Here is a 27,950-nt window from a genome sequence, read left to right as displayed (position 1 = left end):
CCTCGTCGCTCGGGCTTTTGCTTTGCAACCCTTGTCTATTTTGCACGGGAGGAAACTGACATAGCAAACTCATCTGTATGATCGGGCAGCAGGAGCTCACAGTATGGTCCGGGAAACCAGACATTTATGGGTGGGAAATTTACCCGAAAATGTACGAGAGGAGAAAATCATTGAGCACTTCAAGCGGTGAGTAAACACTCATAATGAAGGTGTGTGTGTGTGTGTGTGTGTGTGTGCATGCAGCATCTCATCTCTGTTGTCACATTTTAGTGAAGTGTGGATGAAGGAAGCAGGAGGTCCCCCCCCCCGTAACAAAGTCCCGTTTGGCAGCTGTGATGCGAGTGTGATCTGTGATCTGTCACACGCAACAACACTGTGCTGCATCTGAGCTCACATTCATTACAAAAAAAGGACTGGAGAAAAGCACTGAGCAAACACGCTGTAAGCCCTCCAGCACAACGCACATATGCTTTGGCCATTTCGACACTATTCCTGTAACTTGTTAGGCTCCGTGATAACTTCACCTTTACCTACTTTCTTTTGATTGTATCCCCACCCACCCACCCACCCCCAATACTAGGCGAACTTTTCAGCCTTTCCCACCTGGCGAGACTCAAGGATAACATTGTGTGTGTGCAGCTGAAGAAGCAGAGAGAGTGTAAACAAACTCATGAGCAGCATGCATCTGTTTGGCACACGCACACACGACTGTGCTTCTTGTGTCTGAGCAGGAACCAGCGACCCCGGTGTTTCTCCAGGTCACAGTGTGGTGATCAGTCTCTGATCGTCTCTGCCCGTCTGTCTGCGTCTGTTTGTGTGGATGCACGGTTGCAGTTGTTACAGGTTTTTATTTAAAAAAAAAAAATAAAAATACAAAAGTGCTCATAAGTGCGTGGACAGTGGACAGATACAACACCACCGTCCACGCTGCAGGACAGAAGCAGACTGGGCTGTGATTGAGCAGGACTGACTGTGTGGATGATGTGTGTCCCCGCTCATAATGCAGCACTGTCGAGCTGTTTGTGACACACACACACACACATAAAATTAAATGCACGCTGCATTCTCCCTCACGAGCTCACACACACGCGCTTCCACATTTTCATGTATTTGTGTATTTGGCTGCTGAGACACACCGAGGACAACGTGTACACATCATTTTTTTTAATTGTCTTTCACCTCCTCACACTGAGAGACTAAATAAATAATAAAATGATATTCATGTCCCCGCTCACACACACACACACACACACACACACACACACACACACACACACACACACACACACACCTCTCGTCGTGGCTGTCAAGGAAATAGCAGCCCGCCTCTCTTTCTTCATCCGTGTGTGTGTGTGTGTGTGTGTGTGTGTGTGTTGGAGACGAGACAGCTAAAAAACACTAATGCACCTTTACATGTGAGCATATGAGCAACGCTGCGTTAAAAAAAAGCTATACAGGCGTCGACATATCGGGGTAAAAAGCTGCTAAATGACCAACATAAATCATAAATGTCCGTTTAACAGAGCGGTAAACGACGGAGGCATAACCCCTCTCACCACATAAGAACGTGTGGAGGTTTTTTTTATTTTATTTTAAAGTGAGACGGCGAAACGAGCGTCCACATTTGTCTTAAATCACGCAGCATAATAAACGTAAGGCGAACAATAACGTTATGTCGCGGAGAGACAGAGCGGAGGATGGTGACGGACACAGCGGAGGAGCCGTGACGTTCAGCCCCGCTGTCTGAGCTCCAGAGGTGGATGGAGTCTGCAGGTGCATGACAGCCCCCGACGTGTGATAGAAGTCATTGAAGATGGGGGACGGCACAATGAGTAAGCAGTGTGTGAACAGCTTTTCTAAAATGGCGTCGAAGGCTGTTCAGTGTTGGGAACTGGCATGAAAATAAAATGATGGGCACCTTACTCTACTCTGTCTCTGTGGGACAGAAAATACTCTCTTTTCTTTGGAGGGGGAGACCGTGAGAGCATGAAGACGATAGTAGGCTCACTAATAATCCCCAACAGGCTTTCCCCATCACTTAGTCATCTTTATTTTATTTAAAACGTATCCATTTAAAACCTGTAGCTTCATCACTTCATGTTCAAAGTTAAAAAGGATGCTATGTTATATTAGCATGGTTTACATGAAAATGTATGGCAACATTTGACCAGTTGAGTAAAATAAAATGTGCATTTATGTGTGCTAACCCTCAATGCTGTTAAAGGTCCAGTGTGTCCTGTTTATTGTCAGAAATTACATCTAAAAAAACATCGTCTGGTTTTCATAGACTTATGCTGCGTTCACAACAAATGCAAATTTTCATGCCGTGGGATCACTTTAGTACATTTTCGCGCATTTGCGTCATTCTGGAAGTCGGCGTATGTTGGCCGTATGAGAAGTACCGTCAACCATGGCTAATATCAGATGCATTGTTGCACTCTATCGCTTGTGGAAACGTCTTTAGAGAAGAAACCATGGTCGAGTGTGGTCAAAAGTCCTGGCCTAGCATAGATATGGGCTAGCAAGTCGTCGAATTAGCTGCTCGTCATGTCAAAGTATGGCTGGAAGCAGATACGGAGCTTCTGAAGTTAGCAGTGAAGTTGAATCCGCCTCCTAAGGTGTTGTGGACCCACACACTACGGTATTTTTTTTTGCAGACATTTCCACAAAGGATAGAGTCCATAGTGTGTCGTAGATCTCCAGGTGTCATAAATGATCGTTTCCCCCTTCATTTTGAGCAGAGTGTTGGATCGCCAATGGCAGAAACATCTACATCTACCCATGACTGCACATTGACTTTGTCTGTAAACTAGCCATGTGAAAAATTCACATCACGTCTATTGTGAACACAGCGTTAGAATAAGCACTTTGTGCTTTAGGCAGGGCTCTTGCCTGCTTGTGCTGCCGTGTTTCTACAGCTGCAAAAACCAGTCAGAGTGTGGGTTTCTCACATTTTAAGTGGAAGCTTAAGACTCAAACGAATAATAATGATGTCCTCTCTGGTGTGCAGAGACCTAATAATGGATATAATGGATCAGTGAGCGGAGAAGTCCTCTGTTTGTTACTATCTGCAGTCTCACCACTAGATGTCACTAATTCTCACACACTGGTCCTTATTGCAAATAGTGGGAGTTAGTTCCCCAAGATAAGTCTTAGTTGGTGCTAACTTTAAAGTCCGGGTCACCAGAGAAGAAGGATAAGAAGGCACAATGACGACATAATAGAAAGTGTGCTGTAGCTGTTAATTCATGTTTCACGGCTGCTTTCCATCGATTAATATTTACTCTGTGCACTGATTCAAGGAATGTGGTTTGTCCATCAGACCACACATACCTCCTCTCCATCCGCCGTTTCCACCATTTCTTCTGTACAGTGAAATGTGGGCAATGGAGTGACGTTTCTCAATGTCGTCCTTCATTCGCTTAATCTGTTTCCACGTTTTTGCACATGTCTTATCGATATGGGGACGTTTTCCACCTCCCTAAAGCCCAAAGATTCCATGCAATATTTTAATATACATTTTTTAATTTCTTTCATTTTCATCCTCGCAAAGGTTACTTCAACATCTGTGATCATCATCAGTTTTTTTCCCTCTCCACAACATGCACAAACTGAAAATATGCATAGAAACAGTCTGATGGAAACCCACTTACTGTCTGCTGCACAAAATGTCCTTTATTCCCTTACATTCAAACGGAAGGAGCCACATAAACATGCAGGGCATCAAATTAAGCAACAGTATGTCTTTTTATTAATCATACTCAAATCTCATGTTTGCTTTTTTTTGAGCCAAAACCATATGTGCATATGTGAGCGCCCTCCTCCACAAAACATGTTAATACTGGGAAATATATTAACATATGCAGAGGATTCAAGTCCAGTTGCTGGGTTACCTTGCCTTGAAAGAAAGCACCATAGAGCAGAAAATAGGAGCCGCCGAGCCACCTTACCTCCCACCCCTCCTCTCTCTCTCTCTGACACACACACACACACACACACACACACACACACACACACACACACACACACACACACACACACACACACACACACACACACACACACACACACACACACACACACACACACACACAACACACACACACACACACACACACACACACACACACACACTGAATTCTGTACAAATCAAGTTGAAAATGTATCATGATTTAGGAAATGACATGATTTTCATTGCAGAAATGAAAAGTGATCACCCAGTCGTATAGATATAGCTAAAACTCTGCTGATCACTGTTTTTCCCCTTTGCTCTCTTCAGATATGGACGTGTGGAGAGTGTCAAGGTCTTGCCCAAGCGGGGTTCAGAGGGTGGAGTCGCAGCCTTTGTGGATTTTGTGGACATTAAAAGTGCTCAGAAGGCTCACAATGCTATCAACAAGATGGGGGACAGAGACCTGCGCACTGATTACAATGAACCAGGCACAATTCCTAGTGCCGCAAGGGGGCTGGACGATAGCCTGTCCTTAGGCTCTCGTGGCCGGGATGTATCAGGGTTCACAAGGGCGGCAGGGGGGGCCATATATGTCCCCCCCACGTCGCTCCACAGCAGAGAGGGACGCTATGAACGCAGACTAGACGGGTAAGTGGACAAAGTTTCTCTGAAGGCAGGGAGAACCATGGTTTCTGGTAAACACCTTACCTCCAAGCATCTTACCACCATCTATTCATTTACTTGTTTGGGGGTTAATGAGGAGAAAACAAGTTCATGCTCAAGAGTTAAATCTCATAGGGATCCCCCTCTAAAGTCCTTGGAGTGTGGCCAGTGCTCCTGGATTCATACGCGCAGGTAGACACCGAGATATTCCATAAAAGAGATGATTCCTTACTTATGCTACATGTATCCGTTACTGAAACAAATAGTCAATAGTGTAAGCGGCTAAGCGTCTTTGTGAGGTGGATGCATCATTTGTGGAAAATGCGGGGCAGAGATTGGATATCGTTTAAAATATTCTCGAGATTGTTGGAGAAAAGCTGGAGAGAGAAAGAGAGAGAGAAAAGAGAGGGAGATTGAGAGAAAAAGAGAGAGTGGTCCAACTGCCATCCTTGGGATTCCCCTAATCTGGAGTTACATGCCCTGCTTGATGGATTAAAATCACCCTTTTTCCTCATATGATAAAACAACCCAGAGCACAAATTACATGTATCAGACACCATTGTTTGGATTAGTCCAATTTGGTTTTCACTTATCACGCTCACCTCAGTGAGGTGTTCCCTCTCTCGTGGGCTGGAGTCATGTGGATAACCTACTCAGGATTTTTATTACCCACTGTTGGATTAACACTGACAAGACACCTCGAGGATACGCTGTCAAGACAAAGGTATGGGTTACTTTGTTCCTTTTGTTTGGTTTTTGTTTTATTTTGGATGTCTGAGAGCAGGGCTTTACAATGTGAGTGCTGGGAGACCTCTGCTGGTGATCAAAGTCAGTAGAGTCCACAAAACAAGTGAGCAAATGACTTTTTTTTTTCCTGCCTTATTTTTGTGGAAGTTATTTTTTATTTTTTTATAGACTGAGATTCGCTGGGGACAAGATATCAACTATCTTTGGATCGTACAGTTGGGGGGAAAAAAAAGAATGCAGGAAACTGTGACTTGACAGTGTCGTCCTTTCAGTTGGGAGATAACCTCAACAACTGTGGATTATCTCGTCGTTTCTGAATGTGGAACTATAAGTAAACCTTGGATACAATCGCACAGAATTAGAGAACCAAGTTGCATCCATGAACTACATTCAAGTTTGAACTGCATACTGGAGACATGAGCGTACAAGAGCTTCAAAACTGAATCTTCTCCATCCTGTGAAAAACAACAACAACAACTGGATTACCATTAAGATGCATCACGACACAAAAAAAAATAAGATCCAAGACTTAATCTTTCCATCACTTCCATTATTGCTGATGGGAAATCACGACAGCAGAAGGACATATGACAGAGGACACTTGGATATCACACGTTTATCGTACTGGACTTAAACATTACTGTGATTTTTTTTTAATACATATTTTTTAATCCACATATTTTGGATGGATGTAAAGACTGAAGTGGACTTTTTCCCTGACCTGGATCCGTAAAAGACCAAGTTTTTTTTGTCATTTGTTAATTTTCATTACAACAGACGCTCCAGCAGCTCATCTGTTAAACACGGTCCTCTGCCCCGGAACATGAGGATTACGTTTTCTCTCTTTTTTTTTACCCCTCCACTCAACATTTTTGCCCAGTTTTTCTGCTCACAAAGTTCTGTCTCCCTAGATTGTATTTGGAAGTATAGGTCAAGTTACCACTCTCTCAAAAGGTTGGTATGTCCTGCCCTGCGAATATTAGCTGTCCTCTCTAACCCCCTAGTTTGAACCCCTGTCTCTCTCCATTTCCCCCACTAACCAACATAGCTGGAATACAAACTGTTATTACTGCCTGTGTGTCTAAATGCAGAAATCTTTACCTCACCTTGTATTATTTCCCTTTATTCTTCCTATTGTTTTCCCCTCTCTTCCTCTCAACCTTCAGCTTCTGTCCCTTTTTCTCCTGATGAATAGATTCATTTTACAGTTGTTGAGTGATTAAAAAGAAAGACATTTATTTTTAGATATGCAAACATTGGCATACCATAATATAAGGACCGAGTGGTGCAAAGATGAATTAATTAACATACATAGATTTTTTTTACAATATGTGCATTGAAATGTGGGAACAACAAACGCCAGAGAGGATGCACTGTGCATTAAAACATTAGTTAAAAAAATAGAAAAGAAATTCAAATACAAAGCTTACATTAATCCAGGGTCTTTGTTTCCCTTTTTTAAAAAAAAAACTTTCAAAAATAAGATTCATTCATTAAACAAAAAATAAATTTTAGTTCCAGCACCAGTTTTCTTTGTTTCAGCTTCACAGTTGCTGTAAAAAAAATGTCACTTATCTATTGCAGGATAGTGTCGCTGAAATAGTGTGAAAGCAGACACAGGGTGCAGACTGAAAGCATGTCCGTCTCAGAGATTGGAGCAGAGTAGGTGGCAGAGAATACGTCTGCAGAGAGATGTCTAACATCCACCATTGGATTCGTACTCAGGATGTCGCAGCTGCCTTTAGGGTTGGTCAATAAAACGATAATTACCATGAGACAGTAGAAATTTGTCAGATGTCGGAGATTTTTTCCTAATGATTTATACTTTGGAGGCTTTCCATTTTAATTTCGGTTACAAATCAATGAGCAGAACTGATTAATCCCAGCACTGGGCTTAAAGGATTGCTGCATCACTTTGATGGATTTCCTTGATTTGCCAGGTGTTAAATTTACTGGATTTAATCAAACGCAAACATTTTGCATTCCAGATTTTATCAGAAAATAAAATCTATACCACAGTCCATTTTAATAATCAGAGTTAAGCTTCACGCTGTGTGAGAGAGGGACTTTTTATTCATGGCGCTGCCTGAGCTTCATGCTTTGTGCTTCAGCTGCAAAGACAACAGGGTGCTGCACAGCTGCACCGCTAAGCTGCCTGTTCGTTTGCATGGAGGAAAGATTTTCAACAATAAACCACACATAACACTCGGGGAAATTTTGAATTAAATTGAAACACATGTTTTGTCCCCACAAGACTGAGTCTCCACATAAGACGACTTTTTGGCATGCTGCTGGAATGCGTCCTTATAATTATGCTGTTCACGTAATCCCAAAATGCATTGATGTGCTTAGCATGCACCGGAGCAGACTAATAATGAAACACTGATGGAAATTTAGCCGAAAAAAAGTCTAACTGAATTATTTTTAAGCCCCATGAATAATGTAGAAGCTGTTTTGTCTTAAGAGAAATTGAAGGCTATCTATTGAGCAGTGAGCCTGCGCCACCAAATTAGCATTTTTGAGAGCATCTAGGGGTCAAGGTAATCCATCAATTTCACAGCAGACGTCGCAGTGCCATAGATGTTATTCATGAATCCTGCAGACAGATGATTACATCTAATAAGCCGAAACAGAATTTGTACCTGACCTGACTTGCTGTAATTTCAGTATCGTGAAACAAAGACATAGTCCCAGTCTCCGAAACCAGTTTATCCTAAAATCCACATGAGTTTTTGTGTTTGTGTTGCATGCAGGTTTCTTTTGTCCGTGATTGATCCTGCAATTAAATTCTGTCGGTAGCTGCCATTAAATCTAGACCTATTTTTGCGAGGTTAAAACGGCATGTATTGTTGTTGTTAGGTGAAAGGTAAAACCCTTCATTGTTTGCTACAAAGACTAAAGCTTCATGATGAGTGCAGTGCCGGTCTTATTTTGTGGATTAGCAGTAAAATGTCAGCTTGAACGCATGCAACATTTTTCCTTCAAAGGTCAGCAGAGTGAATTTTCAGAATTTGTTTTATAGGTAATTTATCACCTCTCAGCTTAGCACAGGGCATCAGTGATGCGGAGAAGGAGGCTTGTGTCGTATATCTTGAGAGAAATGGCAGCAGCCCTTTGTCAGCAGCACCTGGTCTGGCACATGTCGGCTTCCACAGCTCTGATTAAAATGCACGCTGCGGATTTCACTGTTTTGGTTTCCGCACACTGGGATCCTCAGTTTGCTTTGAATCACACCACGACCAGACTTTTGAACCAAAACCTCTTATAGATATGTTGTAGAGAAGACACCATGCTGTGTGTTTTTAAAAGAATTCACAGAAATGAATTCATGTCAAAAGAGAGTGCGTATAAAATGTGCGATGTTAAAATAACTAATTACAAACATTCCCTTGTGACTCGGAGCACAACACATTGTGCCCTCATTTGCACTTGTATTAATAAAATACTAACCCAGAGCTGCTGCCAGGTCTTTGCAGTGACATAAACTGTTTCAGACATGTCTTCTTGTTGCAAATGTCTTTGATTTGTCCTTACTGATCTTTGTTGGCGTAGACAGTTTAGCACCGTGGTGAGCACAATTCAGACCAAAAAAAACCCACATCCTAACACGAATGAAGGCTAAACGAACTTCTCAGATTGATGATTTGACTCCTTGTGTTACTTATCAGCGAGGGACGATTGTGAGCGATATGCCAAGGAATTGGTTAAAGGTGTTTTCTGACAAATTCTGTCTGTGAGACACACTCTGCCTTTGAGACATTCTTTCACATTCTTTTTCGTTTAAACTGGATCGCGAACATGTGGAGGAAGTATTTGAGGAGGCGATGAGGACCTGACACATTTCTGTACCAGGCGACTTTAATCCGTGCCCAGATTCAAACCAAGAATGTCACAGTTACATGATAAGAACATTATAGCACTAGTCCAACAAGATGATGCTGATTGGTTTCATCCACCATTCTATTAATTAGACTGCCCATATCCTGATGTGCTTTCACCAGCATAAATGCATAAGGTATGCATTAATTATACAATATTTGTTGCAGCTTCATTATTTTATATAACATTTGAATTCCCCGAACTTTTAACCCGGCAAAGAATCAAATATACAGATATTATTTACCAGTGTAATGAGGGTTTGTAACCGTGGTTGTGTTAAATGTCTGGGCTCAAACATCATGGCCAATTTGCTGGTGATAATTTGATATGAATTCAAACAATGGTAATTACTGTCCTGTCCTGCTCATTACGAGGAGTTGAGTAATACGACTGCTTTAATGTCACAGTAGTTATGAACCCAAATTAAATGATTATTTTATTCAGTTTTGCACCAGTCTGAACAGAATGTCCTTAAGCCCACAGTTTTTAATGTGCGTCTTCATAAAAGACGCTTTGAGAATCTTGTTGTGCTCTTTTCTTTTTTCTTTTTTAAATCCTTTTTTCAGGAGAACAAGTGGTGTCAAATTGTGTAACATCACAAACAAAAAGCTTGTCACAAGTCAACTTTCTCAACAAACCCTCACAGACTAAATGCCTCAAAAAGTGTCTTTTGTCATACAGTAGTTGCCAGATGAACAGATGGACAGACATGAAGAGAATCACTTGACAGTTTACTAAGTGTTTGTTTTTCGAGTTAGTTCATTTTATTTGAAGTTGCCCTTGTGCAAGTCTGTTATATCTGCCGTCAAACTCTAAATGAGCCGTAGATTTTCACTCTATTAATCTCTGAATGCTTACTTTTATAACTCACTTACTTACTTGTACCTTGCTGTTATAAAGCATGTTGCATGACATGCCTAAACCTGGAAATCTGTTGAGAAAATGCTTCCCGCACATTCAAATCGTCCAAAGACAAGAAGTTCCAACAGAATCTGCTTAGAACAGGGTTTCTCACTCCTGGTCTTGAGCCACTGTCCTGCAAGTTTGAAGTGTGTCCCTGCTCCAACACACCTGATTCAAATAAATGGGTCGTTATCAGGCTTCAGCTGATACTTACTTACTTACTGACGAGCTGATCATTTGAATCAGGTGTGTTTGAGCAGGACAATCAGGACAGTGGCTCCCCAGGACCAGGATTGGGAAACCCTGGCTAAGCGCATCATTGGAATCTCTCAAATCTAATAGAAATGCCTGAAATTAGCATTTCTTTGAAAAAAAATCAGTGTTTGGTTTGGTGGCAGAAACATCAATTAATCTCTGTTACCTCAAATGGTCGATCGTTTAAAATCCTCTTGTTTGTAGGCTTCTAGGGTCTTAAAATTATTATTCTCCCAAAAAACTATTGCCCCATCTTCCTCATTAAGACTATCCCACCAGAGACACCTTAACATTTAGTTTGTCTTCTGTCTTATGCTAGCAGCTTTCTCGAGTGTCCTTAATGTAAGTGTAATGTGCTGTTGTCCTCTCTTCCTGTTTGGTAGGACTACTGAAAGTCGGGAGCGGACATACGATCACAGTGCTTACGGACACCTCGAGCGTCCTGGTAGCAGTTTCGAGCGCCAGCGGCACTATGAAACAGACTATTATCGCGATGCAAGAGAGAGGACTCTAAGCACAGCAGGCAGTGGGTCTGGCACCTCCAGTGGAAGTGGTACAACGGTGTCGTCAGGAGTCGCTGGAACTATCGTTAGTGCTGTTGCTGGCAACACAGGAGCAAGTGGTTCAACAGGGGCCACAACAGGAGGAAGTGGAGGGTCGTCATCCAGCGGGGTTGGCTTCTACCGGTCCCACAGCAGGAGCCCGTGTCGCTTTGAGACACCCGAGTCTCGATATGAGTCTCGTACCAGGGAACCCTTTACTTTGGCCAGTGTTGTTCACAGGGATCTTTACCGTGAGGACAGGGGCCGGCGCGGGGAGCGGTCGTACCGCCACAGTCGTAGCCGGTCTCCGCACTCGACGCATTCGCGGAATCCCTCTCCTCAGAGACTTGCAAGTCAGGCTACTCGTCCTCCACGCTCCCACAGCGGGTCTGGCTCTCGCAGCCGCTCCTCGAGTTCAGACTCGGTCAGCAGTACCAGCAGCAGTACAAGTGGCAGGTGAGTGGAGCTGATCTCCCTGTCATGTGCATGAATGTTGCCGAGCTTTGTGCATCCTTATCTTGTAGGAGAGCTGGACAGAGAACACTGAATGCTACAAATGTTCATTCAACCAGTTCAGAACATTCATTATACCATTCTGGTTCCTGCCTGAGTCCAGGATTCAGTGGAGCATGATGGGAACTTCTTTCATTAGGTCCATTTTATGGTTTAGGTGTATTCCTGGGCACTGTTGCCTCCCAGCAAGATGGTCACTGAGTTGAATCCCAGTTTGACCGAGGGCTTGGTGGTTTTCCCCATGTGTACGTGCAGAAGTTACCTGCAGAGGTTACTTGAAGACTTGAACTTGACTGGAGGTGTGAATGTGAGAGTAATTGTTAGTCTCTGTGTGTTGACACTGTGATGGACAGGTGTCCAGGCCAGGTTGTTCTCCAACATTTGCCCTATGTCATCTGGGATTAGTGTATTGCTTTTATACACTACATACTTAATAGCTACTCTTCTATTCATAACATACGTATATTCTAAGATCATTTTAATGAACCTTTCTAGATTTGCTAAAGATGTGTATATAAACAAATGTTACTGAGCAACTAAACGCAACAAAAACTGCAATGGGAACACTTGCTGACTATCTAAAAAGCTGTGGCAGAGGTAACAATCTGTTATCCAGCGTACAATACGTAATTACACAATTTTTATTGTATATTTATGGCTATACTGACATTTTTGAATTCTGAAGCTGTACACCAGTTCATCAACAAGCTTAAACACCGTGTTTGTTTAATATCAAGCCCTGCTTAGTGGACTCTCACCACTTTCTTACGCAATATTTGCACAAGCAATGGTTTATGATATTGTTGCAAAATGTCAGAATGCAAATATCACTCGGGCAAATGACGCACGCAGCATTGCCATTTTGTAAAAGTGTGTATATGCAACAAAGAGGTTTGGTTTTCTGTTTTCAAAATTGGAACATATTTCCATACTCCGCCCTGCAGGCAACACCAATTGCATGCAAGTATCTGCATGTTCATGCTGTGAAAGACTCCCCATGACGGGGGAAATCTAATACCCTGGCTTTGATCTCTTCTTTGCCTACATGAATCTTGAGAATTTAAAGCAAGCCATATATGGGCAGAGGCACCTCCTTAAAGGATGACGTCATTGAACACGAGTTTTCTCCATTGTATCGTATTCAGATGTAAAAGAGTCGTCATAGAAGAGCTGAATGTGGTCGTGCTCGTCAGTGAACCTCTCTAAACACACATTTGTATTCTCTGTGATTTTTGATTTTAAAGCCTGTAAAATGATCATTGTGGAACGTAGCTGCTGTAATTAAACACATTTGGTCTTATTAGGATTTGATTTCAATCATTTTATTATTACTGTTGTTGTTGCTGCTCACACACTCTCCACAAACCATGGAAATAATTAAGATGGCTGTGTGTTAATTCTGGTCTTAGCACTAAATGACATTTTTATACATGTGATGGCAGCTCTGTTGCTTTTTGTGCACTGTTGTGTTATGGTGATTTATTATTATGATGATTTATTTTAAAGTTATTTTATTATTGGTTTATTTATTTTATTTATTAGATTATAGGTTATAGTATTTGAATGATTGGTGGCATACTTGCAGCAGTGGAATCAACAGTTACCAGTTTGGGAAAATCAAATATATGCATAACATACATACAAAACATAGCCATTTCTCTCCCTGGGATAATTTAAGCACCGTGTGCACTTGTTTGTATTTTGTTTTACGGCCTCACCTTTGGACAAAGTCCACAGCTGTGGTCGACATGCAGCGACACATGTGGCTTCACGAGGTAGTGCTGCGGGGGGGAAATTCAATAGACGACGGCTGCTCTATTTTTCTCACTGCCTACCTCTCTGTATGGGTAATGGCTCCCCCCCTCCGTGAGATCCAGTTGGAACTGGAAATTTCTGGCCAGTGCTGGCTGCCTGCCCACTCCCACAGGCCAGGCTCCGTCAGCAGCACTTCCGGGAGCGTCTGAGCGCAGGAGGAGAAAGTGAGAGGGAAACAAACAGCAGAGGGCCTAGAAAGCTCAGACAGGCATGGGAATGGTTTGACGAAAAAAGGGTGCACGCGGCAGCAATGGATTTTCCACTGACGGCTCCATCTTTTTAAGCTGATAACCAGATGCAGCACGTTAATATGCAGTGAGGAGGAGAAAATTGGCTGCGTTTGTCTCCTCCAAGTATCTCCTCTGTTTTGCCATTTTCAAATGGAAGAATGACACATTTCATGTTGCTAATGCATTGCTATACATTACAGAGCTCTCAGAAAATACTGTTTTTCTCATTTTAGGTTGCAGCCTTTTTAAAAAATAGGTAATTAATTATTGTTAATTCTGCAAATGTATTAAAAAAGGAAACATTTAGTTTTGGTTCAAGTCAGGACTCTTGGTGGGCCACTCAAGGACATCCACACAAGTGTGTCCAAACACACTTGCTGTTATCTTGGGCGTGTGCTGTGGACATTATCGTGTTGGTAGGTGAACCTTTGGTCCAGTCTCAGGTCCTGAGAGCTATGGTCCAGGTTATCATTGAGGAAATCTCTTTCACCCTGTTTAGCTTTACCTTAACTTAGACCAAACACCGTGACAGCATGAAGGTGCAGACACAGTGCTTCACTGACGCTTATCGGCTCAATGTGTTTCTTCGTGTTCTTTGGTCAGTTTCTGTTTGGTCATTCTGCCTCAACACTCACATCTGCAGTGCTGCAGTGATGGTTGTTTCTCCTTGAAGTTTCTTCCACCTCTACACAGCATCTCTGGAGCTCAGCCAGAGTGAGGGGGCTCTTGGTCACTTTTCTGACTTACCCCCTTCTGTCATGATTGCTCAGTCTGGGCAGACGACTTTAGAAAGAACCCTGTTTTGTTTTTTTCTCCCACATTTCTTCCATTTACTAATTATGGAGGAATTTTTATAGCTTCCCTCAGATCGATGCCTAAACACAACCTGCCTCTGAGCTCTGCAGCTCCTATCATATACTCTGATATAAAGACTGTTGAATGTGTCTTTCTAATTGAATTTACCACAGGTGGACATGAGTCAACAGCAAAGGCTCTGAATAGTTAGCAAAAAAATAAGAATAATGTCAAAATATTACTAGAAAATACCAAGTTTGGTTCAGTTGGTTTACAGTATAGTATTATTATCACATATAATGACTTTGTTCATAAGTATTGCATAGGTATACCAGCCACTGTAATAAAACATTAAAAGGATATTACTAACTTCACAGTTTTGTCTCTGTTTTCCATTCACCACAGTGATTCCAGCAGTAGTTCGAGTGACGACTCTCCGGCACGTTCAGTGCAGTCTGCTGCTGTTCCTGCACCCTCAGCACTTCCTCTATCCTCCCTCGACAAGGATGAACCACGTAAAAGCTTTGGTATAAAGGTCCAAAATCTTCCCGTACGCTCCACAGGTTAGTTATGTGGTGTTTGCAAGAATACTGGTGCATTGCAATTCTATATTGCCGTAAAATACCAATGAAAATAGTTTGTTCCGTTTTTTTAATACGAAAACATTTGTCATTTACAATAGATACGAGCCTGAAGGATGGTTTGTTCCATGAATTTAAGAAACATGGAAAAGTCACATCTGTTCAAATCCACGGCGCTTCAGAGGAACGATATGGGCTTGTATTTTTCCGCCAGCAAGAGGACCAAGAGAAAGCCCTTGGAGCATCAAAGGGAAAGCTTTTTTTTGGCATGCAAATTGAGGTCACAGCCTGGAATGGACCAGGCAAGTTCACATCTCAAATACAGTATAACAGTATATGTTACTACAGCAAAAAAATGTGATGATTGGGAAAGTGCACAAGGTCACAAGTCGTAATTCTTTTTCAGAGACAGAAAGTGAAAATGAGTTTCGACCCTTGGATGAGAGGATAGACGAGTTTCATCCAAAGGCCACGCGGACATTATTCATTGGAAACCTGGAGAAGACTACCACATACCATGACCTGCTTAACATCTTCCAGCGCTTTGGAGAAATAGTGGTATGTTAATATTGGGAAGTGGTTGAGAATCAGAGAATTGTTTCCGTGCTGCGCATACATATTTACGTTTTCATTTTCTCCTCAGGATATTGACATCAAGAAAGTAAACGGAGCCCCACAGTATGCATTTCTACAATACTGTGACATTGCCAGTGTCTGCAAGGCCATAAAGAAGATGGATGGCGAGTACCTTGGAAACAACAGACTAAAGGTTAAAATAAGTTCATTTTAAACTGCTGCATACTTCAGTGCAATTAGCTTAAATTGTTGACATTGTTGAGTTTTACTTTTTTTAGCTGGGCTTTGGGAAGAGTATGCCCACGACATGCGTATGGTTGGATGGATTAGCATCGAATACAACTGAGCAGTTTCTTACCCGCCATTTCTGTCGATACGGACATGTTGTTAAGGTAAGTCTGCTTCTTTCCTCCCTTAAAATTGCCCATTGATTAATTTCTGGCACCTGGTAACTCTGTTTTTTTCTCTCCTCCACAGGTTGTGTTTGACAGAATGAAAGGAATGGCCCTTATCTTGTATAATAACATTGAATGTGCACAAGCAGCTGTCAAAGACACAAAGGGCTGGAAGATAGGAGGCAGTAAAATCAAGGCAAGGGAGACATTGCTTAACTGTGCTCTGTAATATTTGTTCTTTGCCTTAAATGCTGTGAAAAGAGAGCAACTTGTCATTCTTTTATTTGTTTTTAGGTGGACTTTGCCAATCAGGAAAGTCAGATGGCTTTCTACCGTTCAATGCAGTCATCTGGCCAGGATATTCGAGACTTTTATGACATTCTCTCGGAAAGAAGGTTTGTGTAGATTGCTTAAGGAATAATCATATTTCACCTTGATCCTGCCTTAATATTAAAACAAAAATACTGATTCCAAAGTATGATGAATTCACACCTTGCTGTTTTGGTTTTATTTTACCTTTCAGGGAAGACCGACGAACTCAATATGAATTTCAAACAGAAAGACAATATTATGAAAATGTACGAACACCAGGAACATTTACTGAAGATCCACGTCGAAAATACACTGCTAGAGGTCGGGAGTTCTACGCTGAATGGGACCCATATCAGGGAGATTACTTTGATCCACAATACTTTGAAGATCCACGGGAATATCGGGAATACAGAGCTGACCCTTATGAGCAGGACATTCGCAAATACAGCTATCTGCAACGGGAACGGGAAAGAGAGAGGGAGCGATTTGAAACGGATCGTGGACGGGATCATGGTAGAAGGACCATTGAGCGAAGTCAAAGCCCATCTCACATTGCCACCCGCCGTCCTGCTAGCCCCACTGCATCTCCCGCACTCTCTGAGAGGATACTAAGTGATTCAGACCGGCGTATTCGTTGTCGATCTTCTGATAGAAGTGGTAGCTGCAGTTCAATCTCTCCACCCAGATTTGAAAAACTTGAAAAAACTCGCTCTGAAAGGTATACTAAATCTGACAAACTTGAGAAGGATCGACTTTTTGATTTTGAAAGAGGGAATTTGGTGGATAAGGAGAAGCGGGCTGCATGTAAGGATCGAGGGGACAAGGACAAAAGTGAAAAACAGAGGGTTAAGAAGCTCAAAGTCACATCACCTATTATCCAAGTATGTGAGACTGAACCTGAGACTGAAAGAGATGTGAGCCCTGAGTCTGTTCTACGAAGTAAAGCGAGTAAGATTACAAAAGAAAGCTCAAGTAAAGGAAGGTTAGACCTTCTGCCTTGTGTTGTGCAATTAACACGTGTCAAAGAAAAAGAAGGAAAATTAATTGGTCACGCTGTCCAAGAAAAACTAAATCAGAGGAGTGGTAATGACAGTCCTAGATTGGCATCACCTTCAGCTGACCAGAGGAGTCCTCCATTCCGCTCAGAGCCATCAAAAGGTGACACCTCTAAACATGGAAAGGTGCCCAGAGACAAAATTATGCACAGCTTAGTGGAGGTTATTGACAAGGATGCTAAAATAAAATCTAGAAAACATGGAAAATCTGAAATGGGATCTGATAACAGTATTTCCGTGGATATTGACCGTTTAGCTGCAAGGAAAAGGCGCTTTGAAGATTCTGGTAAAACTGATCGACAAAAGAGAACTAGTGAGGATGACTTTGGCAGACCTGGATATCATAAACTGTGGAACAATGCCAAAGAGCCATATTTGGATAAGAACATTCTGATAAAAGGGATGCATAAAAAGGAACACCACAAGGATAAATGTATACGGGTGGTCACAGTTAACAGCCCTAAAGATGCACAAGACTGTGAAAGCAACGCTGGAGGCCTTTCTTTGGAGCGACAGTCAAGGTTAGCTGAGCTCTCTGAAGATTCTGCAGACCAATTGTTGGATTCTGCCTCTCCAAAAATGGATTTAGTGGGCTCAAAAAGTGAAAACAGCTTAAGTCTCGCAAAGATATCCGATGGCAGCAGTCTGGATTTGGATCAATTAAGAGAACAACAGAAACGAGGCTTGTTTGAAAATGAACCAGGGAGAGGGAAGTCCAGAGACTCTGATGATGGAGACGAACACTTTGTGCACATTGAGCAGACTGATATTTGCACAAATCCAATTGAACAGAGTCAGTGGCTCCAACCCAAGCTAGGCGAACCTGATGAAATCAAGTCTGAAACTCCCCCAAATAATGAGACTCATGACTTTGAAAAGGATTACGTCATACATGATGTTGGAAAACCAACTCAGGAATTGTCCAACGACCTACCTTCCTGTATACGGAAGAAAATGGAGAATTGTGACGTTGAAATTATGACTGCAAAAAGTGAGCGGAACTTTTCAAGTTCGCAAAAGTTGAATGAAGTTATTTATCAAAGTATGACATCCTCAATGGGGACTGGGCATTTACCTGCAAATGAGCCTGATGAAACAGCCCCAAATTCGGTGTCACTTAATAAGAAAGAAAGAAAATCCTCCCCAACAGCAGATGACAAATTTCCACCCACTGAATCAATAAAACACAGCTTGGGCTTGATGGGCAGGCGTTTTCAGTCCTGTGACACTGAGCTCCCAAAACTCAAGGCAACCTTGCTTGGATGTGATGAGGAGTTTATGCATCGTTGGGAAAGAAGAATCAAGTCGGATACATTAAGAATGGAAATGACTTTTCCAAGCGACATTGTAAAACGAGAAAGTATCCGCAAACGCCCTGGACAGGACTTAGAACCTGGTGAAGTGCAGTCTGATTCAGATGATGATGTGGAAAACAAACACAGGTCCAATAGCTCCTTGTCTTACATCCTCAGGGAACGTGATGAGAGAATGACAGACCTGAAACTGTCAGGCTCCTTGGAAAAGAATAAGTTTTATTCTTTTGCATTGGACAAAACTATAACTCCTGATACAAAAGCACTCCTTGAGAGAGCCAAGACGCTGTATTCTTCCAGGGAAGATAATTGGTCATTTCTTCCCTCACGCTTTCCCACCTCCCACAGCTGTTCAGATAAAGACAAAGTAGAGTTAGCACCTCGGCCTATTCCTTCTTGGTATATGAAAAAGAAGAAGATACGCACTGATTCTGTGGAAAAGCTGCACGATAAAAAGGAGGAACTTAAACCACAAGACCAAGAGTGCCAGGAACTGTTTGCCTCTCGCTTCCTGCACAGTTCAATCTTTGAGCAAGATTCTCGACGTTTGCAGCATCTTGGACGTAAAGACCAAGATTTAGAGACTCGAATTGTTAGGCCTTTTGGTAAGCCAGGGGCTACTGAGCCACCGGCTGAATCTGGGGGAGGTGACATTCCACAAGAACCCACTGTGCTTTTCCACAGTCGGTTTTTGGAGCTTCAGCTACAAAAGGACAAGGACCATCCCACACCTGATCATGAGAATGATTCAGTAGTAGCAGAGCTTAAAAGAGATCCTGTACAGAATTGTGAGGGTGAGCAGTCTGATAGGGAATCTGATCCAGTACTAAAGGTTGATGACATATCAGACAGCCCCCCTTTAATGTTGTCTGTTTCACCTTTTGTTCCTTCCCCCAAAGAAATGTCACAAGACAAGAGGGACTTAATTTCTCCATCTTCTGATCAACCTGTGATAATTGTCAAAGAAGAAAAAGCGGTGCCAATTCTTGATGTCTCTCCACCTCATCCTCTTCCCATGGAAGACATCACACTTGTTGCTCCTACGCTAACAGTAATCTCTCCACTTACTGTTTCAGAACCAGAAAAGGAAATAAAATCAGAGTTGAATGAACCTAAACTAAAAAATTGTGGCAGTTTGACAATGGAACATAATCTCCCTGTGGGAGAGAAGCCCCCAACTCCTGGTGGTTCCCTGAGTGTGTTTGAAAGAGAAAGTGGACAGTTAAATTACTCCGACTATCCAAAGATTGAAGTCATATCTGAAATTGAGACACAACCTAAAATAGAAAATGAGGAAACCAAACACTTTGAGGAATCTCAGAAGACTGAGACAGATAGTGAGGCATGCATGCCAGAACTAGAGGCTGAAATAAAACCAATACCAAACCGCAGACAGCCCAAGAGTAAAAGGGCAAAACCACTATCAGTATTGCGAAGCACACAGCCTTCCCAAAATGTTGCCACTGAGAAACCTGCAACACGCAAGAGTGAACGGATTGACAGAGAGAAACTCAAAAGGGCCTCATCTCCTCGTGCAGAAGCACCAAAGACATCGTTTGAGTCTAAAACCACATCCAAATCACCAATTCATGCTTCAGACTCTGAACAAAGCCTTGAGTCAAGTTTGATTCATGGGAGGACACGTCGTAGGAATGTAAGATCAGTTTATGCCACGTTACATGAAGATGAACAAGCAGGAAAAGAGGTAGTTGAGTCATCACGCTCCATGCGCAAACGTGGCACTGACAAGGATCCAACACAGCAAGATGTTCAAGTTCCAGCCACCAACGCTAGGCGAGGGCGTCCACCTAAGAGAGGCATCAAACGAGGTGATGATTCATCACCAGCAAAAGGGGATCTGCAGAAAATGATGGAAGATGATGCAGAGGTTAAAGACACCTCAAGCGCTATAGAGGTGGTTAAAGCTTCTGAAGGATGGCGTTCACCACGCACTCAGAAAATGCAGTCATCACACCTGACTTTATCTGCTCCAGCTAATAAGAAAGGAAATAGGATAGATAAACAGCCTGGTAGCACTACAGTGTTGGCCGACCAAACCGATGTGGAAAGTCATGATGACTCAGACCTCCAGCCTAAAACTGAACCAGACCTGTTCATAATGTTACCGGAATTAACAGAAAACACAAGTCCACCAGTGCACAGGAAGGAAAAAGATTTAAAAGATTCGGATGGAAAGAAATCTACTGACGATGAAAAGATAGACACAAGCTCTTCTGAGAGAAGACGGCCAGAAAAGAGTGTTAAAATGAAAACTCCAAGGTTGAAAAGGAATATCAAGCAGGTCACCGAAGATATGTCACACAGTTTGAAAAATCTTGAGATCCGTGTGAGTGTTGATGATGTAAAAGGTTTACTTCGTGCAGAGGACAAGGCGCCTGAGTCATTTGAAACTCCTCCTATCGCTAAAACCAAGACAGTGGTACAAGAGAATGAGGAAACAAAGGTAATTGACTTCACAAAAGAATCACAAGAGCATGATACAGAGGAAAATGAAGACACACTATTAGAACCCGAACCTCCTGCTGATCCAGCTACTCTCTTAGCACGACAGATGGAATTAGAGCAGGCAGTGGAAAATATTGCCAAACTTACAGTTGAGCAACCTCCTCGGCCATATAAGGAACCACCAACAGATCCACCCGTTGTATTGCCTCCTGTTATAGTGGAGCCAGAAGGTGAGGTTGAGGAGGAAAAACGAGCTAATCCTGCAAGTGAAACTGAACTTGCAGCTGCTATTGATTCCATTACAGCAGAAGAACTTAGTGGAGATACTGATGGGTTCACAGCTCCTCCTACATACACTGCTATTGTTCCTACCCCTGATTCTTTGATATCCTCATCCTCATCTAATGAGATTATGGAACCTGAAACACACATGGTGATCAACAGTATCCTTGCAGCAGATTCAGATGATGGTCCCCTAACACCCAGCCCAAAAGCAACAGGCGTTAAAGAAACTGAAGTCCCCCCACTTCTTGAAACACCCAAGAAAACAGGAAAAGTTAGAGCTAAGACCCCAAAGAAGTCGAGAAGTCGTAAAGGTGGACCTAACAAGAAAGGCGATATTGCTGAAGGAATTTCCCAACCAGAGCCCTCTCCAGTCAAGCTACCCGAGTCGATTCCAGAAGACCCAGAAACCATTAATTCAAAAGCAGTCACGGTTGCAGCTGGGGTATCTGTAGCAGCCTCTGTCGTCACCGCTGTTGCAACGTGTCGACGTGATGTTACAAGTGCTATAACTGTAGACACACCGAAAGAGGCAGAACAGCCAGACGTTGAGCAACCTGTACCCAAAGAATCTGCCTTCCATTCAGGCACAAGCAACATCTCTAGTTTTAAAAACCACAATCGAGCAGCAGAACCATCTACCCCCACTCATGCACGCCCACAGGCTGTATCCCAATTCAGTGTACCTCTGCTGCGGCCAGCCAAAATGCCACTTTCACCTGATTGGCCTCAGAGATCTGAAGAAAGTAGAATCTATGTTGCACCTTCGTGTCATGTTACAGTGGTTACTCCCACTGTACCAACACCGACTACACTTGGAGGAACCCCTTCAACAAATCCACCAATGCCCCCCGACACCAAGGCTTCAGATATTGACCCAAGTGCAAGTACTTTAAGGAAAATTTTAATGGAACCCAAATATGTGTCTGCATCAAATAGCAATTCTATACCTACAACGATTGTGACATCTGTCCTGTCAGATCCTTTACGGATGTCAGAGAATGAAATTCGCTCTGATACAGTAAATTCAAGACAGTTGCATCCAGTAGAGAGACCACCTTTCCCCATCCAGCCCATACACCGCAAACCATATCCTCTAACAGAGTCCCAGCAGAACTGTGGGGAGAAGACGCAGCATACAGTCATTTCTCCTGCTACCTCAGTAATAAGTCGAATTCCAATGCCCTATGATACAGAGGAAACCCCACGGATTTCCCTAAGCAACAGAAGTATTGGCCTAACTATTCCCAAGCAGAAATTTAGATCAAATTCCAATGAGAATAATCGCTACCATGGCATGGATATAGTTGAGGATGGAACCAGAGGGCGCTCTGTTGTTGAGACCACACCCTACAATACAGGCTCCAGTCAAGGCCTAAGGATGAATACATCAGAGGGTGTTGTTGTTCTGAGTTATTCAGGTCAGAAAACTGAGGGGCCCCACAGAATGAGAGCCAAAATTAGTCAAATCCCTCAAGCTAGTGCTGGCGATATAGAGTTTCAGCAATCTGTGTCCAAATCTCAGATAAAACAAGAGCCAGTCATCACATCATCCCAGTCTCCTAGTCCTAAAGTAGCTCCAGTTGCATCAGCATATGGGCACACAGGAGTCCTCTTGACTGGTAAGTCCTACAATGCTCAGCCTGTTATTTCCAGTGCTAAACAAGAGAGTTTTAGCTATGACAAATCTGAATCTCCATACCACACATCGTCCCAGGGTGGTGTGGTGAAAATGTTCCAGCAGCCAGTTAGTTCTCCTCAAGTTTTGATGTACAACCAAGCAGTGATACAACAGCAACACAGCAAGAGAGGACTGGGGACAGAATCTCTATCGAAAAAGATGGACATTGGCAAAGCTGTTCAGCAGTCTAATCTCAGTCCAGTCATGAGTCCACATCATCCATCACTGTCTGGAACTCGCATGAGCCCAAGTCCAGGTGGACAATCTGACCGGTCAGCTCTACATCTTAAGCAAGAACCTCAGTCTCCTCGAACAGCTGTTCACTCTTCTTCCCCCTTTGCCAAAGCCTGTCCTCCGAGTGGTTCTCCTATTGGAACGTCTGTTGTTCTGGGTCATAGCATGCAACCAATATCTACATATCATTCTAGCATGCATCATCAACACTCAGAAAAGTCCTCTGTTATAATTCAACCTCACAGTGTCACACAGTCAATGAGTCATGAAGCCAGGATGAACACCCCTCCAATTTCTGTAATGAACTATGGAAGGAGAGGAGACGCTCTTTCCTCCCCACACCCAGGACCTGCGCAGCGCTCAAACACACCGCAGCCTAATGTTATCCGTGAAATGGTACTACAGTCTCATTCAAGTCCACAGCGGTCATTGTCAGGTAGCAGCTGCAGTGGTGTATCAGAAGAAGACACCCGACATTTTAATCAAACCCATAGACCATCTGTGCCCCAACTTCAGTCTGATGTTATGGTGATTCACAGTGATCACAGAGGGCTACACTCAAGCATACGAATGGATCAGTACAGGGATATGCACCAGCGCATCCTCATGCACCAGCAACTGGGAGAGCAGGCCAGTGTAGATGCAAGACAGTCACGCTCATCGGAGACTGGAATATCTACAGGCAACATCTCTGGACATTCCAAGAGTCCTATTGTGGCGAAGGCCATTGAACTTTCCACAAAAGAGTCACTCAAACCACTCGAAGGAAAGCTGATACATCCACCTGCCAATGAAAGTAGAATCCGGGGAGTCCATTCTTCTAGTCCAGTCATTGGGTCTCCTCTGCCTCATGGAGTTCAGCTGATGCATCCAGGAGGTGCCAGTTCCTTTCCAGTGTATCGGGACATGCGGGGCTTCCCATCTCAATTTCCAGGACATCCTTCACAAGGACACAGTCTGGCTAACAAGGGGATTACACCATCACAGGTCACTTGATATGCTTTTACTGTCTTTAATTATCTACCTTTGTGCAACTACTGTATATTAGCATCATGTTTTACTAATATTCATACAAAATATAGCTCTCTTGATTCGTTATGTACTTTTTTTTCTTTAATTCAGGTCCTTCCAGAGCCTGACCTGGGTCACAGGGGAAAAATGTCTCAGGCACATGGAGGAGGAAGTGATTTGAAACCCGAGAATTCTCACCTTCACCATGCTACCTCGACCGATATCTCCCACATTTCTAGAATACAAGGGGATACAGTTTCGCCTTCATACCAGTCTCCCATGACTTCCCCCATGAGTCTCACTCACAAGGCAGATCTGTCTCTACAGAAAGGCCCACCAGCCTTCTTATCAACACCTCAGCCAGCAGTACCTCCATCAAGTTCACTGCAGTCACGGCCTAATGCGAAGCTGGAACATTCAGGACACCGTTCTGTTGACATGGTGCAGCTTTTGACGGTAGGAAGACAAACAGACCAGCATTCACAGAAGATTTTTTAAAGACAATACCTAAACCAATCATATTTTTTTCTTCTTCCCAGAAATATCCTATTGTGTGGCAAGGCCTGTTGGCACTGAAAAACGATCAGGCTGCTGTGCAGTTGCACTTTGTGTCTGGCAACACCACGCTGGCGCAGCGCTCTCTGCCACCTCCAGAGGGAGGTGCTCTGCTCCGTATTGTCCAGAGAATGAGACTTGAGGCTTCCCAGTTGGACAGTGTGGCGCGAAGAATGACTGTGAGTACTTTGGCATTGATCGCCTTTGAGCATTCACTCACGCGTCTTCTATAAAATACAGGGTTCACCCTGGACAGGTCGGCAGTCCATCACAGGGACACATATTAGGGATAGACAGATTATCAGCTGGGCCGATTATCATTATTGGCCAGGCCGATATTCGCCGATATATAAACAAATAAAAAATAATAATAATTCGGCCAATAAGAGATCTATTTATTTCTTTATTTAAAATTTCAGTTGACTTTATAAGAGATGCTGCTGACCCTGGCAAATCCCCGCTCTTTTCGTTTTGTTTGAACTTAAAACAAAGATAAGTGAAAGTAAAAATAGCATTTCGGTTGTATTGACATTTTGGAGAACCTTATTTAATGTAGAACACTTTAGGTAACTATATATTTATTTAAAGGCGCCATCTGTAGCAATGTTGCCAAAAACGGTTACTACACTCAAAATCAAAACACTGCGAGTATATCTGCCTCCCTCTCCACCCCTCTCCACCCCTCCCCTCCCCTCCCCTCCAGAGTCGAGGTTGGCATATCCTCAGCAACAAGCAAATAGCGACTGTTTTATCATAAATGAGTGGCTCTAAGACACACAATTCTGTTCTCCCAGTAAAGATCAAGATGTATTATAATTTATGGTAACGTTAGCTGTTGACTAGGGATTGACATAGGGATGGCAGCGCGCAGCCGCCGCCACCAACAGAACAACCGCCTAGAGCCACAACCACAACCGCCCCGTGGCGCCGGGGGGCGGCTGCCATACCCGCTTCAGTGCTATAGGACGGCGGCCTCCAAAACCGAGGGAACAGTTCAAAATAGAACTCCGACAGTCGATATATGATGCTAACTTAGTTAGTCAAGCTTAACTTAACTGTCTAGGAGAAGAGTTGCCAATTCTGCATCCGTTTTTGAAATTCCTCTCAGCGTCCAAATGTATGTCCTTTAGGTCTTTTAAGTTTTGTTTCGTTTCATTTCCATTGTAGCTGAGACATAACTGGCAACCCGTGGTTGCTCGGTAGCTAAGACTCTACTGACTGCAATGATTGGTAGACGGTGGTAGGTGGCGCCACATGCCAAAACATGATTTCAAAACATAAACATACATATTTAATGCAAATATTTTGGCTGTACTGTTGTTGTTGGTGAGTTCAGTATGTTATAGGAACATTATTCCTGGTCCTCTGTGACATATAAGGAGGATTTTATGGCCAGTTGCTTTAGATTTATGACATAATTTACCTGTAAGTTTTCATTTAACTTTATAAGACATGCTGCTGAGCCTGGGAGCTTCCTGCACTTTTTGAAATTTTACTTTTAGAATTTTAAAACAAAGATGTCTATTGTCTCAGTTAAATAAAAAACCTTTAACATGTTGCAAATCTGAAAAACTGCTTAATAGACATATTATTATATGTCTATTATTATTAGTTATTGACCTCCTACCGATATAATCTGTATAATCCTGAAAAAAACATATGGGTCTATCTCTAACACAAATAGTGACAAACGGTAAAGGTTTTAATACTACAGGGGACAGGTTTCTAGGCAGCAAAGCAAACTATTGTCATTTTAATGAAGAAGTCAGGCAAGCGTGGCATTTGACCACCACTCTGTGAGCAACTAATCTGTTTTTGGCTGCATGTATCATAAGCCTGTGAAAGGCAGAGGCACACAGAGAGGAGTCGGTTGGCTTGCTGATGATCTGCAGGCGTACAGCTGCTCATCAGCAGCTCATTCCCTTTTAGTTTGAGCTTTACCATTCCATGACACATCAGCAGTCAGTAAATGCCAAAAATTGTTTTAGTTTGTATGCATTTTTGATGAATAATAGCAGTGACTGCTAACCTCACTGACAAAGTATCAGCTGTGTGAAATGTTAGGTCTGCATTAGCAGCAACTTTCTCCCCCAAATGTGTGTGAATGCTTACATGCGACTCAGCAGCTTTGTTTTAGGGGTGTGTTTTATGTTTACCTAAATAATTAAGACACATCACTGATGACAGGTGGAGAATGACTACTGTTTGCTGCTGGCTCTACCCTGTGGTCGAGATCAAGAAGACGTCCTCAGTCAAACCCAAGCCTTGAAAAGTGGTTTTATCACTTACCTGCAAGCTAAACTGGCAGCTGGAATCATCAATGTACCCAACCCTGGCTCTAATCAGGTCAGGCCACCAGAGCTTTTCCTGCTCTTCTTTCATCGTGTCTTGTTTACCAGAATGTTAAAAAAAAAAAAAAAAAAAGGTTTTCTTTTACTCTAATGATTATTTTCTCTTTCCACTCACAGCCAGCCTATGTGGTGCAGATTTTCCCACCATGTGAATTCTCTGAGAGCCACCTTTCTCGTCTGGCGCCAGATCTTCTCAACAGCATCTCCAGCATTTCCCCTCACCTCATGATTGTCATCGCCTCTGTTTAATTACCTGCATTTTTGCTTTCTTCAACAAAGCCAACACCAGCCCGTTTGGACTCCAGTAAACTGGGATTGCCTCATATTTTCTGAGTTTGAATTGAAAGAAAAAACAAACAAACAGTTTAGCATGCACTCAACCATTGCTATCTTCAGTTCACCAAGTCCTTAAATCGCCCAGAGACCTTTGAATTCCAAAAAACTATACTTGAGTGGAAAGGACAAGAAGGGTCAAAGGAGGATTTTTGATCATTTCTGTTTACTCATTTCATTTTTTGCCATTTTTTGGAGGTGTTGTGCAATGCCTTTTCTATCCATAGCATCCATAAAGGCTATGGATTGAGACCTTCCTGTGGGATAATTTTTTACCTTCATAAAAGTGATTTTTTTTTTTTTTTTTTTTAAATAGACAAAACAATGTGAGACGTCATTGCACTATGTTAGGGGAAAAAACGTTGTGAACTCTGTACAGGTTTGAGTATAATATGATACGTGTTATAGAATGAATCTTGTAATCAGCCATGCTTGCAGAAGATATATGAGGAATCATTGCCTGGAAATATTTGATCAAGAATCTTTTCAGCCTGATCAGTCAAACTGCATT

At 42.7% G+C, this 27,950-nt stretch overlaps 1 protein-coding gene across 1 annotated transcript; it reads left to right on the top strand.

Moving 5' to 3' along the window:
* Positions 1 to 103: 103 nt before the first annotated feature.
* spen (spen family transcriptional repressor) lies at positions 104 to 27,389 on the top strand (the record flags this gene model as incomplete). The annotated part of the gene is made up of 15 exons (XM_083895764.1): positions 104 to 186; positions 4,280 to 4,600; positions 10,783 to 11,397; positions 14,700 to 14,857; positions 14,977 to 15,177; positions 15,282 to 15,433; positions 15,519 to 15,644; positions 15,730 to 15,843; positions 15,929 to 16,042; positions 16,141 to 16,241; positions 16,370 to 24,176; positions 24,312 to 24,656; positions 24,740 to 24,934; positions 26,943 to 27,101; positions 27,224 to 27,389. 15 exons carry the CDS (start codon positions 104 to 106, stop codon positions 27,353 to 27,355), a joined length of 10,623 nt encoding a protein of 3,540 aa, XP_083751890.1. The 3' UTR covers positions 27,356 to 27,389.
* Positions 27,390 to 27,950: the final 561 nt, after the last annotated feature.

Source organism: Microchirus variegatus (genome assembly GCF_963457635.1).
Source record: "Microchirus variegatus genome assembly, chromosome: 9".
In the NCBI taxonomy this organism is placed as follows: Eukaryota; Metazoa; Chordata; class Actinopteri; order Pleuronectiformes; family Soleidae; genus Microchirus; species Microchirus variegatus.
Note: the sequence above shows the minus strand (reverse complement) of the source record. Positions and strands in the feature narration are given on the sequence as shown.